The sequence below is a fragment of the Theileria equi genome (assembly GCF_000342415.1).
Source record: "Theileria equi strain WA chromosome 2 map unlocalized gcontig_1105316255037, whole genome shotgun sequence".
NCBI lineage: Eukaryota > Apicomplexa > Aconoidasida > Piroplasmida > Theileriidae > Theileria > Theileria equi.
In genome coordinates, this window is record NW_004668230.1 from 514,828 (window position 1) to 529,850 (window position 15,023).

At 41.8% G+C, this 15,023-nt stretch overlaps 6 protein-coding genes across 6 annotated transcripts; 4 read left to right on the plus strand and 2 right to left on the minus strand.

Annotated features, from left to right (window-relative positions):
• Window positions 1-1,145: 1,145 nt before the first annotated feature.
• BEWA_037140 (signal peptide containing protein) lies at window positions 1,146-2,936 on the plus strand (the record flags this gene model as incomplete). Its single annotated transcript, XM_004833073.1, has 1 exon — window positions 1,146-2,936. One exon carries the CDS (start codon window positions 1,146-1,148, stop codon window positions 2,934-2,936), a length of 1,791 nt encoding a protein of 596 aa, XP_004833130.1.
• A 1,008-nt stretch (window positions 2,937-3,944) lies between these two features.
• BEWA_037150 (40S ribosomal protein S25, putative) lies at window positions 3,945-4,762 on the plus strand. Its single transcript, XM_004833074.1, has 3 exons — window positions 3,945-3,973; window positions 4,129-4,211; window positions 4,488-4,762. The coding sequence occupies exons 2-3, from the start codon at window positions 4,137-4,139 to the stop codon at window positions 4,728-4,730; spliced, it is 318 nt and encodes a 105-aa protein (XP_004833131.1). The 5' UTR covers window positions 3,945-3,973; window positions 4,129-4,136; the 3' UTR covers window positions 4,731-4,762.
• Window positions 4,763-5,896: 1,134 nt separating this feature from the next.
• Window positions 5,897-6,543, plus strand: BEWA_037160 (hypothetical protein; the record flags this gene model as incomplete). The annotated part of the gene is made up of 2 exons (XM_004833075.1): window positions 5,897-5,921; window positions 5,954-6,543. 2 exons carry the CDS (start codon window positions 5,897-5,899, stop codon window positions 6,541-6,543), a joined length of 615 nt encoding a protein of 204 aa, XP_004833132.1.
• Window positions 6,544-6,673: 130 nt separating this feature from the next.
• BEWA_037170 (L1P family of ribosomal proteins family member protein) lies at window positions 6,674-9,369 on the minus strand (the record flags this gene model as incomplete). Its single annotated transcript, XM_004833076.1, has 7 exons — window positions 6,674-6,780; window positions 6,815-6,917; window positions 6,954-7,195; window positions 7,231-7,371; window positions 7,429-7,803; window positions 7,999-8,659; window positions 8,728-9,369. 7 exons carry the CDS (start codon window positions 9,367-9,369, stop codon window positions 6,674-6,676), a joined length of 2,271 nt encoding a protein of 756 aa, XP_004833133.1.
• Window positions 9,370-9,542: 173 nt separating this feature from the next.
• Window positions 9,543-10,460, minus strand: BEWA_037180 (hypothetical protein; the record flags this gene model as incomplete). Its single annotated transcript, XM_004833077.1, has 1 exon — window positions 9,543-10,460. The coding sequence occupies one exon, from the start codon at window positions 10,458-10,460 to the stop codon at window positions 9,543-9,545; it is 918 nt and encodes a 305-aa protein (XP_004833134.1).
• Window positions 10,461-12,320: 1,860 nt separating this feature from the next.
• BEWA_037190 (hypothetical protein) lies at window positions 12,321-14,840 on the plus strand (the record flags this gene model as incomplete). The annotated part of the gene is made up of 1 exon (XM_004833078.1): window positions 12,321-14,840. One exon carries the CDS (start codon window positions 12,321-12,323, stop codon window positions 14,838-14,840), a length of 2,520 nt encoding a protein of 839 aa, XP_004833135.1.
• Between the last annotated feature and the right edge of the window lie 183 nt (window positions 14,841-15,023).

The following is a 15,023-nucleotide window of genomic DNA, read 5'->3' on the forward strand; positions in this document are numbered from 1 at the left end:
TACCAAAATATCACCTGGAAGAATGGGACTAGTGCGTGTTATACAATAAACTTTTGACGAAAACGTCTTACAGGACTATTAATTAACTTTTGGGTCTATCACGCCCGGAAACTCTTAGAAGCAAAAGATTACAATGTTATGGTATATATGTGTATACATTAGTGCAAGTCAGAGAATTAATCTCGGATCATGTGGAGCGAAAATTATTCTACTAGAACATCTTGCATGCAGACTGAAAGCAAATGCGGACAAGACCTTTTACATTGTTATGCGTATTTTTGCACAGCACTAGTTATGAAACGTTAAATGAATCTTACGGAAAAGATGAGTAAGAATCACTAAACTTTGGATATAGATCCAGAGATATGGAAATATAAAAGGAGCGAGAGTAATGATAACCTTGTTAATCCACGTGTTAGATACGAGTAAAAATGTCCTGGGAGGTCATAATTCCAACTGACATCACTTTCCCATAATGACCAAGGACTGTAATAATGATTAGACAGCCTTATGTTTATGTCCTACTTGGATGGTTTATTCCTGCAGATTCTACAGCTTCTCCATGAGTCCAAATAGCTACTGTTAGTCCAAAGGGTTACTTCTACCTCCTAGTCTCCCGAGTACTACGACATTCTCTCATCACTAGAATGTCATCTCCTGGCACTTTTTTTGATAAATGACGAGGAAGGTGAGCAGTTTGATTTGAATTTCACCTAGGGTTAACCATTCTCTTGCTAAACTCTTCAATTATTCATCTCCTATTTAGCTTCCAGGCTTGTGTCCTCTCAGTATCTCTTCATACTCTCCACTGTACACATTTCTATGGAACCGAGAAATCTTGAACATTCAACAGGATTTCATCTCAAAGAATTGGCATAGTAAACATAAGCTTTAGTAGTGAAGAGATGATTCTCTTCCTTCGAGGCCGACAACATCCCCATCTTCTTCCGCATTCTGAATAGACAGGGCCCGTTTGCAACGCCTTTTACACATTTCTCATCCTTTGTTTGTTTACATCCATACTCTTTGTCAAGACTTGCAGTCTTATTCTTCTTGCTCTGCCTTCCCTGTTACAGAGTGTGTTTGTCTAGTGAGGTAATAAAAGTAGATTACCGTTATCCTTATTTTGACAAAGAGCCTGCAGGATGAAGGTTCTAGCAGCACTTTGGGCAGTGTCTCTGGTGGGACTCTGTCATGGTGGAGAGCTCGGTAATCTCCGTAAAGGGGTTGTGGATGTCCCACTTGACCTCTCTTCTCCGGATCCTTCATTGGCCAGAGACTATAAAAGTATTGTGGACGGAGTAGTCTATTATTCCTACTTTCCCAAGGGACAATTCTTCAACAAGGTCGTAGATGGTGGAGTTACTCTCTGGGAAGCTGAAGGAGAAGAGAGATGTGATGTACTATTCTCGAATGTCGGTGATAGAACAAGAGTCATTCTCCATGTTTGGCCTAATAGCACAGAATCCAAGATGTTGTACTATGAGAATGTAGGTGGAGAATGGAAGCTGGTAACTATAAGAGTTAAAGGCGTTCCAGAATCAGAGGAACCAGTCTCTCCAAAGGAGCATGCAGCTGAGCTTGATTTTGCTACCCTTGGGTGCCCATTAGGAGGATGCTCAGGTTCAGAAGCTAAGCCAAAGGTCACTCTTCCTCCCACAGAATCTAACAATAATGGTGAAGATGCGAGTGAAAACAAGGTGGAAGGAGGTACTCCAGACGATGAGGAAGAGTCCGGTGAATCGCAACCTAAGGAAGTGGATAAAGAGGAGCCTGACCAGCAGTCGAATGAGTATGCAGCTGGACCAGTTGCGGATCCTCAAGAATCTGGAGATATACATTATGAAAGTTCTCCAAGTACCGCTGCAGAACCATCACCAACTGAAGATACTGAACAGACTGCCGTTTCTTCAAGTGACCCCGTAGATCAGCAACCTACAGAGGTGAATGAGCTTCAGGAGTCTGAGCCTTTACAGTCTACTGAATCTCCTCAAGAAGTAGCATATCAACAGAGTGAGGCTCCTTTAGAGGATCCCAAGCCAGTATCTAATGAGGAAGAGCCTACTACTGAACCAAAAGTATCTACCTCTGAAAAATCAAATGAGGTAGAAGACTCTGAAGAGACTCTTGTAGAAGAAGTACAGCCAGAAGTTGCTCCTGCAGAATCTCCAGAGGATGATGAACCTGGGAATGGATCAGAAAAGGAGTTTGGAGATTCAGAGTCGACTGGGTATGAATCCAGTGACAATAATTTACCAGAAACTAAAGTAGAAGAGCCAGAAGAACCTACTAAGCCTGCAAACTCTTCCCTTTCCAAAGTTGACTCTACCCTATTCAATGTAGAAGAGGGAGAGGAAGATGCTGTTAAGGTTCTTAAACTGAAGGCTAAGGAGGGTACCTCTACAAACAGGCTTTTATACGATAGTCAGACAGTTTGGGAAGATAAGAAAAAGTTATGCTCCTCGGCTGTATTGTATCTGGATGGAGAAAAGCCTACTCTTGCAGTACTTGTCACCAGGGATAAGAATAATAAGCAGGGAAAAGTCTACAGATACCATGATGGAAAGCAGTGGAAGGATGGTAGAGAGGGTACTCATAAAACTAGACTCAAGAAGCTAAAGGAGAAATATGAACCCGAAAAGACTCTGGATATTTCAAAGAGGGAGGATACGGATGTGGGCATGTATTTTAATGACGCTAATGACGAATCTTTACATATTTTCGATCCCAGAAGTACCAGAGTAACCAAAGTAGTGGATGGCGAAAATGTTATTTGGCAAGCTGGAAAGAATGAGAAAACCTGTACATGGGCACGACTTATCGTTTCAGAAGATAAGAAAGATTTGATACTAACGATAAAATCCGATAGGGAAAGAGAAGTAGAATTCAGGAAGGTTGACGATAAATGGGAGAGGATTTCGGAGACTACAGATTAGAGTTATACAGGAGAACCCACAAGTAAAAATGAGAACCTCCTAATCCCACTACTCCACATAAAGCTTCTCAATAGCGATTCCTCACAGATGCTATTTCTACCTGTGGTAGATGTTCTTTAGAGTCTCTCACTTTAACTCTTGCTATACAGTATTACTCGTTTCGTTATAAGGGTATATGGCGAACATAGTGAGCTATCCGACCATAGGCTTTAGTGTTAACCTCTCTAAAGTCAAAATCTTGCCTACCCTGTAGTCTACCTTCCGGTTACTATTAAAGCCGTGGTACCCAATGTATAGTCTCCATTGAGCTCCACTATTCATGTATTTAGAGACACCCCTGTGACCTGTACCCAAAGCACATACTAGACGGATTCCCAGAGAGTCTTCCATGTACCCTTCCTCTCTATAGGCCATTCTAGGTACCCCTCCAGCATTTTTCCATCCTGTCCATCCTTCTAGGTACCCCTGTCTTCCATAGGTTCTTCCCGGTCTGTACTCATCCATCCTCCACCTAGAAACCCCTATAGACCACCCATCGTTGTAAAAGCCCTGTATTACCGTTGAATGAGTGCAATTCTTGGCAAAGACAGAGGGCGGGAAAATGACCGCGGAGAGCATTGGTGTGAGACTGGTGCTCTACGGGAGTGACCGGAGGATGCTCAAAACAGAAAGATCCGTCACAAAAGGACAAATTAGCAAAAGCCATTCCATTCTACACATGGCCAGGAGATCTGTAGGGACCGAGGAAATTTCTTCCGAGTCATCTAGTCACTGAATTTCCTCTCTACACACCGTTCCAGGTACCTCTCCTGTCTAGGGGCCTTTTGCGGCAACTGGCTGTCATGATGGCCCACCCAGCTGCAAATGACTCTGACTCACCTCCATTCTTCCAAAAGTCGAGGATTTACGGGGAAACACCGCACTCCTTGAGGTTGAGGGGAATCCCAGGGCCTTTGGCCGAGCCCTTGGGGACCCCATTAACCGGCCCTGGCGGCAATGCCGTCACTCGTATTTAAATCGATTCTATACTAGAAAAGGTACGTCTAGTCCACATTTTCCGTGGATCCAAGGATCGTCTCTCGGATTTGCGCCGTGGGACTGACTTTGGAGGGGCGAAACTAGCAGTCGCTTGTCCTTGCCCTGAAACGGAAACTTGTGGCCTTTTAAATGGCGGAAATGTAGAAATTTTCAGGTTTTAAAATGGCGATTAAGGAGAAAAAGTCAAAGGAGGCCGTCGCAAGAGCCGCCATGGCCAGTGGACGCGCCAAGAAGAAGGTTAGTTTAATGCGAATGGAGCATAGCGAATGAGCGACTATCCGACTGAAAGAAGGATAGGAATGATGGCAACTATGAGCGAAGCGAATAAGGAGGACTGGCGAGATGCCGAGCATCGAGTTGTATAATGGAACAATGGCAGTGTAGAGCCTGTGTATTCACAATGTTCAGTAGATGAATGAGTTTTCTTCCTAGCTGCGGTACTCATTCAGTCTTTTGCCCCGCTCAATACTGCGATTGCCACTACTCATTCACGAAATTAACGCCTATATACAGAAGTGGGTCAAGGTCAAGACCAGAGACAAGTTGAACAACTCTGTCATTTTTGACAAGGCCACCTATGATAAGCTCTTGGCTGACATTCCCAAGAACAAGCTCATTACCATCTCTTCCATTGTTGAGCGTCTCAAGGTCAATGGAAGTTTGGCAAGGCTGGCCATCAAGGAGTTGGAAGGCAAGAACCTCATCAAGCCAATTTGTGAGCCACATCATGCGCAGCTACTTTACACCAAAGTCTAAGATTGCTCTGGCCTAAGTATTTTGCAGCATACACGTGTCTATACTGTAGGATACTTGCATGTCCTCCTATGATGATTCTAAAACGTGAGGTGCTACGCCCATGATTCACTGTCATAGTTACTCTGAGGGTTTATATTTCATGTCTACATGCGTAATGCGAATTCACCGTAAGGTGGATGAGCCAGAGCTACTAGCGGGAGCTCTTCTGTCTAGTTGGATTCCTCACTGTGCAAGTACGACTGTAAGGAGTTTTTGGAGAAGGGCAGGCAAAGTGACACATGGCAAATATGAATATAGCGAATAGGAGAATTTGCGACCTCGGGAAACCTGAGAAAGAGAAGCAACACTCTCATGAATGCTATGGATACAGCAGGCATTTAGCTTTAAATACTTCATAGACACTATGAATGTAATGTATAGTAAAGGACAGGTTCCAAACTGGCAATTTCTTTCTTGTAAAAACTGGAGAACCGAACCAAATGGAGGTTTATCACGATAAGGAGTTGCCCTTTTTGCACATTCTATAGAACTAAGCACATTAGATTGATGAATATAATACAATCGGAGAATGTTTTATAACAACTTTTAGCACTAGAATCCACAAGTAACGACTTTATAACTATCCTTAACCATACACTCGTGGGAACAAGCATGTATTGAGGCTTCTCCAGCTACAAGTTGCTACCTCTATCTTCTCTACCCATGGCTTTCTCTGGACTGAGTGGCTCCAAGAAGAGCCTATTGGAACCATCTAATAGCTTCATTTTTTAGCATTCATGGTAGAGAGTACGGGAAACTCAAGTGTTACGGAATAACGAGTAATGCATGTGTAAGAAGAAGCTCTGAGTCATCTGGGGTATGAATAAAACTCCTACATCTTTCTTCATCCTTGTAACATGGGAGAATGAGGATTCTTTATACCATCTTTGGAGTACTAGTTTGAAGGTTTGTAAGGTGTGGAGGTAATGGTTGTGGCGGGGGAGTAGAGCAACGAACTCCTCCGGGACCTACACACCCAGAAACCTCCTTGACTTCCAAAGTTGACACCTCCCTATTCAATGTAGAAGAAGCAAGGGAAGGTAGTGTCAAGGTTCTGAGGCTCCTGGCAAAGGAAGGTACCTCTAAACTTACCTATGGATCTGATACAATATGGCCAGGTAAGAAGGATGTTACGTGTCTCTCTGCTGTCTTGTACTTTGATGATGAGAAGCCCACTCTTGCAGTACTTGTCACCAGGGATAAGAATAATAAGCAGGGAAAAGTCTACAGATACCATGACGGTAAGCAGTGGAAGGATGGTAAAGAAGGGGACCACAAGAAGAAGCTTGGTGAATTGAAGAAGTGCGAATCCGAACCAGCCTTGTCAGATGAGGAACCAGAATTGCAACAGGGATACATTCCACCAAGGCAGAAACCTGTGTGGGCTAGCGTTGATCTATCAAAGGAGCCAGAACAGGAAAAAGTAGATTACTATAACAGCGTCACAGGAGATGTGTCATACAAGAGATATTCTTCCAAATTTAGCAATAACGATACAGACCAAATTCTTCTTGTAAAAAAAGTAACAGACAACGGTAATACCATCTGGGAAGCGGGAGAGCGAGAGTGCATGGAGCTTGCACAGTACCGTTCCAAGGGGGGATTTGCAATCCTTCGCATACATGTAAATGTTTGCGGTGACGTAAAGCACAAGTTCTTTGAAAAAAATGCTGAGAAATGGGAGGAAATATTAAAGGCTTTTGATGATAAACTTCTGAAAATGATGCATAAAGAGTCCAACAAACCCGAACCACAAGAGCCAAAAACAAGATGACGGCAGGGATGGCTGGAGCATCCTATAAGCAAACAATGCAGTAATCGGTTAGATTTGAAAACAAGCATGTAGTATTTAATTTTGAGAAATGGGCAATGTTTACCCATTATAAATTTTAAACATTCATTTCTTAGTAAACTTTAATGTCTTGCAAGAAAAGCGGTCTTGTGACTGTGTCATCCTCAAAACCCAAAGCGGTTGTGAGTATAAAACTTCCTCCAGAGTCATCAGACGTATCTGTATATCAGCGTAAGTGAAGATATGCACAAACGTTCCATGTCGCTCAAGACCGTGTTTAGCGATCTTCTCACGGGGGGCCACTGGAATTGTGAACTCGTCTTTTGTGCAGTTATAACTGGCCGGTTCTTGAATATCTGCACGGTAATACTAAATACAGAGAGTTTACAAACCTCAATAACTAGAGAGTTAACATTTGCGATAATCTTGTCGGGATCTGCGTGTATATCCCCGATTGGTACTTTAATCTTGGAAATCTCATATGGACTAACTTGCAGCTCTTTAGAAAATATGAGATCGAATGAAGCCTTTAGAACATCATACTCGTCTTGCGATATAGATTCTGCACGGTATTGTACACACTTGTTGCTGCTTAGTCTCCTTATAGCATCCATCAAGTTTCCAGTTAGCGTGCCTATTTTAAAATGTACATGATGAACGCCAAGATACCAGTTTTAATATTTGGCATGAGTTTCTTTGGACCAAGAATTCTTGCGACTTTAACCAGTTTTGGCATGTGAATACTAGTGGATACGCAGAGGTCAAAATTCGTCCATCCGCCAGAAATTCTCTCCAAGATGTTATCCAAACCTACACCATTTGTTAGCATGTTAGATTTTTGGCTATAACACGGAAAATATAGCAAACCTGCAAAAGTAGCGCCATTCTTCAGCGCCAACTCCACTTCTTCCGGTTCGCAGATTGCAACGAGTCTGGGCTTTGGTCCTACGGAATTTGGCAAAACTGCATTTCCACGAAGGGCAGTTCTTCTAACATCCACTTTGCAGTACAGATTAAGAAATAGCAGATTATTGTTTATGCAGCCAGGAAGATCCAGAGAATGAACCACAATATCATTGTCTTGTTCAATTACTTTGTCTATCGAATTCCCATTAAATATACACCGGAGGATTTCAATGGTATTCGTAGCAGTAGAAGGTATTGCAACTTCTATAGATGACTTGGTTGCTGAATCTTCACTTGCACTGACAGTGTCTTTTTTCTTTTGAGCTTTCTTCGCTTCTGTACATGTAATGTGTGAATGTAAAGATTAGATTTTGGAGCATGCAAGTGTTTATAGATCCAGAGAGGTATTGGTCAGACATGCATAAATCCTAGCATTCCAGTATACCAACAAGAGAGGAGTCTAGAAAGGGAGAGTGTCTCTTGGTCTCCAGTTCTGCCTATTGGGGGATGTATGAGGGGTCTTCTACAGACGAGCAATTAGTCGTGCAATTAGAGCAGGTCCCTTCCATACAGCGAGACCAATAATTCCTGTTCCGCCCAGTCCACTGCCAAAAGATGACCCAACGATGGTGGTGGTAGGCGACTCAGGGAAGTGTGTCTTCCTAAGAGCGTCCAACATCTTCTTTAGTTTATCTGGTTGCAATGGATTTTCGTGTTCCTCTCTTGTCCATAAACCTCCGGTAAACAGTGGTCTGCTATAATACACATGTTTATTTTTGCCATCCTGCTTTGTTAGCCCTACCAATAAAAGTTTCTTCTCATATGATGGATTAGATCCAAAATAATATGCTATTACGTTCTCAAGAGGTTCTTCACAAGTAAGACCTTCCAGAGTTTTGCCACCGTGTTTAACTGCTTGAAGTTTGAAGTATACATTATCTTCTGGCTTGTGAAGAAACTGCTCATACCCTTTTGGATCACCCTCTTGTTTACTAACTCTAATCATTACTTGTGAATTTGTATCAGTATATGTAGACTCTGAAGCATCTATTGTGATTGTTGGAAGGTATGTACCATCTATTAACCTCTTTATAATAACTGCACTATCTTCATTAACGTTACTATTAATACTTTGAGATATTTCTTCCCATCTGTTTGCCTCTTCAGTCTTCTTGTACCAAATATTTTTTCCCTGGGATACATAATGAATTAGAGAAGGAAAATTAACTCCTAAATCCGTTTTCCAATATATATATTTACCTGCTTTATACCCTCTTGATATGAAAATCCAGTTTGTTCAATGTATTTATGGGTAAAGTAGAGGAATTTGAGACTTCCGGAACCACTATGAGTAAACTTGTATTTTATGTACTGATGATCAGCCTTATTTTTGTCGTCAGAGTTTATGGTAAATTCCATTTTTCTGCAACCACTGGAATTGCAAGTATGCGAACTACCCTTTTGTGAAATGTCAAGTTGATGAGCTTTGTTTCTCTTGCAATTTTGTTGGTCAAGTCCATTTTTGAGGTTCGTACTCGCAACAGTATCTTTCTTCCACTGATCTCTATCATACTCATAATAATTTCCATCGACTTGGACTACGAGAGGATTACTATAACCTAGATCACCCATCCAATAATAAACGTTAAAAGTTGATTTATTGGATGTAACTATCTTTGTATCATGAGTCTTGTACTTTATAGATTTAATCGTTGATTTCTCTGGTAGGGTATAAGTCAGCCTTTTGTATGTAGTTATCTCGGATGCATATTCACTCACATTTATTGCAACAGCTCCACTTGATATCCTGTAAGAGTATCTTCTACCCTGACTTATTACGGTAAGTCGACCTTTATTTCCAGGATTATCACTAAGATCAATATCAACACTATTTCCAGTCATACTACTACATTTTAATGTTCAGATATAGTACATCAAGGTATTAAGTATGTCTTAGGGTCGATCATTTTCCCATACTATCTTCCGTCATTCTTCCACAGTAGTACTCCATGTCTCAACTGGTGTGAGCAGAATAGTCAGTAAGGATGAATGTTGACCAGTGGACCTATGCATACTCAATATGGTACATTCTTTAAAAACTCTATAGGATATCCACGTCTAACCCAAGGATCTCCTTTATAGCGATTATAGAGTTTCCATACTGTAAAACAAGCCAAGGCAGAAGTTGTAAGAAAAGCTGTAGGTACTCCTATGATGGTAGGTAGATCAGGAGAGTCTCCAGAAGGAGTAACAATAAGGTGTTTTAGTCTTTCACCATCTATGGCATCTTCAGCCATTTGAGCCACGGGAGTACCTTGTAGAAGAATCTTAGTCTCAGACTCTGTATCAGGAACCTGGTCAGATAAGTCAGCTGCAGGGACCTCCTCACGTTGAACACCATTCTGTCCAAGATGTTCTGGGTCAAGGGTTCTAATACATTCTTTCAAGCACTCACAGTTAAGTTTCTTTAGTTCCTTAGCAAGTTTCTTAAAATCGCCTTCACTAGTACAGTCTATAGGTTTAGTTAACTTATCTGGTCTTATGTTTCCGAGAACATGAGTTTGTGTCCACTTTTCATTTCCATTACTACCGGAGGCACCATTTTTCTGGAACCATCCTGTATCTGAGCCTCCATCAACGTATATCAATTCTGGATTCTCTCCGCAGTTGAATGTATAGACAGCTTTTACATTTGGAAGAAATGGTCGTCCCTCCAAAGTTATGCGCTTTATACTCTTTTCCCCTCCATCATTGTACTTGATGGCTCCCAGTCTCAAATGACCTTTAATAGTGTGTTTGTAGAATGTAAGAGAGTTAGAATGGGTTGAACAGAAAACTGTCACAGAAGTAACAGTGATCCTATTAAAACCATGGTTATCACTGCAACAGTACTGCCCATTGATTTTATCCGTAGATACTCCATAAGATAGATCTATAGTAACCGCATCGTTATTGTGACAGTTCTGATTATCCAAAGCTTCTTGTTCATTCATATTAGGTACTCTACCATTCATCCAGGGGCTACCTTTCTTACTCCTGCCATAGAATGTAGGTTTACTATTACTCTTGGTAATTCCAATAAGGATTGGTATATTAGGTTCACCATCCCAGAAATACACTGCAACATCCGTGACACCAGAGATTGTTGGTCCTGGCTTTCCTCCTGCTTCTATTATCCTACTTCCATCCACTTCCTTCTTCAGAGTAAATGGTATTTCACTTTCATGGGTAAGTTTGATGAAGCCCTTGGTGGGCACATTTTCCTCCCTTTTGGCAGTAATGCCAGGAGGCCTAGGTGAGCAACTACATGATTTACCTTTACATTGTACGTTTAATGTCAAGATACCAGTCATCCTCCATGATTAGAGAGCATGCCCATTCAAAGCTCTGAGATCCATGAGTAGTCTCCTATCTACTCCTCATCCATACATTCATTCTCCCTCACAACTAGCTCACCGTGTAGCCGTATGGAACCGCATTCCACAGCATTTCTAGCTTCTTATGGACTCAATTACTGTTACCTCAAGATTGTCCAAAGTTCAGAATACACGAGCTCCTCTATTCGCTACGCTCATATAGTCTCCATAATTCCTATGGTCATCTATTACTCCTTTGTCGTCCTCCTAGCTTCACTAGTAGAATGAGAGTCTCTAAAGATAGTCTTAATAAGTCTAAGAAAGGAACTAATAGAGAATCTCAGAGTGGCATCTCATTCATCTACAAAACCTTGTGAATACAGAGGTTCCCATAGGTCGCCTATGCTCCTATACTGTGTATACTCGCCATTTCACCTCTATTCACTCCGCTCATAGAGTCCTCATCACTATTCCATTCGTTACACTCATTCCATAGTGACCATTACTACCTAGTCTCTGACGTCGGTAGGTCATTCTTCCTTCCGTTTTACTCCAGTAATGACCTTAATCCTACTCTTCCTTAGGCTCCCTTATGGTCGCCCATGCTCATTTCGCTACGCTCTATTCGCATCCCTCATTCTTACCTTTCCTGGTCTGTTTAGCGTCCTTGGTGTACATTGGAATGTACCGTCTGAACCTTTTAGACGACCCGAATGTGCCCATCGGTCCCCTGCACACACTCTGGTGTGTCTCCACGCCCATTCTGGGCCACGATAGGAGGCTTTTGGCCAAGCATGCGACGAATCTCATACTTTAAATCTTCTGAACCCAACGTCACCCTGCAGAGTCACTACAAGCGAAGCCAAAGCCCACGTCGGGGATCCGTCAGTGTACGCAAAGTTTTCCCTGGGCCATAGAACCCAGAAAACGCAGCGAATAGACGAAAACAAAGTGGATTTATACCACAATAGTCAACTGGAACGACGACCGGCGATTTAGGCGAGTACGAGACAAGAGTAGCCACGAATCCTCGTTACTGTCGGACAAATTTGGGTTATAGAGCTGAAAAGGCATAGAGAAGAGGCGTATCTGCAAGATATATCAACCACTAGTGCGAGTGTACAGTCGCAGGAGGTCTTCCGGGGACCACAAATGTGCAACGGATACCAAAGGCCATCATTCTCGTACTTTTGCTGAAAAACAACACAGAGGTAAAGTTTAAAAGTTCAGGGAAATGCGTTGAGGTCAACAAAGTTCCAGAAAATGTAAGTGTGTATGCCAAGCGATGATGCGATTTATGTACACGCAGTAATGGAGAGCTCAGCGTAGCCGCAGGAGGGTCTACATGGATGCCGGAATGCGGTTCCATACGGCTACACGGTGAGCTACTTGTGAGGGAGGATGAATGTATGGATGAGGAGGTACGGCTAGATGGAGGATAGTACTATGACATAATTTGAGGCATGTAAGCTGGGAGACTAGAAGGTAGCATTATGAATGCTTACAGTAAACATAAGGAGGAAATGCCCAAAAGGAGAGAAAGATGACCACACGCCTAAAAGATGTAAGTGTTCTCATCATTTCAAGGCATCATTGAGAGAGTTATACATCAAAGAACATCTACATTATAAAGAATGTCATCATAATAGCAATAACATAAGGATCACTAATCTAACATATGGTGGACAAGATCTTACTATTACAGATGGAGGATCTAGCCTTACTAAGGAACGCAGGATAAATGACTTATCCGTATACTATAGCTCAACTTATGACAATGGTGATAATGATACCATAGACAAACCCCTTATACTAAGACTTAAGGAACACAATGGAGGAACATTCTGGTATGAAAATACCGGAGATGGCATAAAATGGAAGAAGATTGGGAATACTGATAAATTTCCTAAAACATACAACCAGTCTACTGAGGACTTTATTAAGAAGCTCAATAAGCTCACTTGTCGACTCCATGATCTCCATGTTGTCGATATTAAGAAGATAGAGACATACAAATGTGCATGCAATGAGACCAAAGTTACCCCAATCACGAGGGAAGATGGAGGTGAGGTACCTCCTGGATATAATAAATACAAGCACCAATATGGGAGTGGTAAAAGGTCAATTAGGTATGGTGAGGTTACCATTAAAGATGAAGATGGTGGACCTCTTCCACTTGACGCTGAGGAAAAAACTTCCGATCTCTCTGTCTACTACTGGGAAAAGGATACTAAACGTACGAAACCTCTTATTATTGAAGTGAATATTGAAGGTATAAAAGTTCATTATGGTAATAAAGGAGAGAAAGACAACAAGAAATGGGAAGAAATAAAACCTAAGGGGGATGAGGATGATGGTTTGCCAACACTTTCTATGGATGAACTTGAGAAAAAACTTAGAGAGCTCACCTGTGAGCTTTTCAAATCAGAAGACATAAGTCTCTCTCCGACTGGAGTATCTTATCTCAACCAATATTGTAAAAAGGAATGGTGTAAGAATGGTCTAAAACTTCAATGCCGAAATGAAAATGAAGGGAAGGAACGATGTGAGGCTCAGCAACAGCAACAACAAAGTCAACCTCCCCCTCCACCGCTTCTTCCTGTTAAAGCTCCTGTCCAAGAACCTAAAGATCAAGAAACTGAAAAACCTAAACCACTTGAAGCTGCTGTTGCTGTTCGAACTCTTGACCCGGCACATCTTGGACAGAATGGAGTTCAACGTGAGGAGGTCCCAGCAGCAGACTTATCTGACCAAGTTCCTGATACAGAGTCTGAGACTAAGATTCTAGGTAATACTGTGGCTCAAATGGCTGAAGATGCTATAGATGGTGAAAGACTAAAACTACCTCCCGAACCTACTGTTCCTGATCCTACTTATACGGATCGTGCTAAACTTTCTGAAAGACAAGTTGCTATTTCTAAACCCATGGATGTTCCTTCTGGAAGGAGACTAGATAAGTTATCTGGGTCAGGAGGGGAATCCCGGATGAACAGCATTTATGGAGGATATTCTGGTTTTCCTTCTACTACTTATGGTGGAGATGTTATTTATGAGATTTATAATAGAGAAAAATATGGAGATACTTATCCATATTTGCTACTCGATGAAAGTTTTTCCGGTGACACGATATTAATGCCAAAAGATGTGGTTTTATATACTCTACCTCCTAGTGAAGATGTTCCAGAACCCACTCCTGCAACTACTCAAAATGCTAAATTTGCTGTTACTATAGATGTATCTGATCCTAACATTGATACTGTCTCTACTGGTGCAGCTCTACGAGAGACTGATACTGATAAAGCTGGACCTGGTGGAGGGTGTAAGGGAGCTCCTATTGATCAATGGATCAAAGACCCTATTAATCCCAACGCTATGTTCAAATGTGATGATAATGAAGGAGTTATTCGTATTCTAGGTGCTTCTTCTGGTGAAGACCAAGCTGGTCCTGAACCTGCTAGGCCTAAACTTACTGTTGATGGTGTTGTTAGTACTAAAGAAAGTGGAGGCCCTGGTGGAAAAGTTCCTGTTCAAAAAACTGATCGAACACGAGTTACTTCTACTACTGGATCTTCTATAGCTTTTCCTAAACCACATACTCTTTCATCTAACCAAACTTCTGGTACTGGTACTGATGGTCAAGATGAATCTAGAAGAGACTCTAAGGGAGGTGGACCACTTCCTTTCGTTCCAGGACCTAAACCTGAAACTTCCGTTACTATATCTGGCTCTACATCTTCTGATACTCAACAACGTACTAGCACATCTAGTAAAGTTTCTTCTACTGAAGGTGGTGGAGGACTAGACTCTAATAACAGTCCATCTGGTGGAGAATCTCCTACTACTTCTCCTCAAGAAGGTCAAACTGCTGCTCTTGCTGTCGAATCTGTTGGCATTACTGCTATTCTCACCGGATTAGGCTCTACCTCTGGTACTCTTACAGGAGCTGGTGGTCTTACCGGACTCGGTTGGTGGGCATTTAAACGTTCTAAAGGAGATCCTTGGGTTAGACAGATTTAGGAGACTCTATGGAGGTACTCCTGGAAGCACTATAGGGAATCTATACTGAGTAGTTGGTTTAATGGAGTGATTATTATTTCAAAGGATTTCCTGGAAATGGACCTAGTCGAGCCAAGTTAGAGTTTCCAATTTAAATAAACGATATTGGAGAGGTTTCTGACTATTCTGCTAATTGTTCACAAT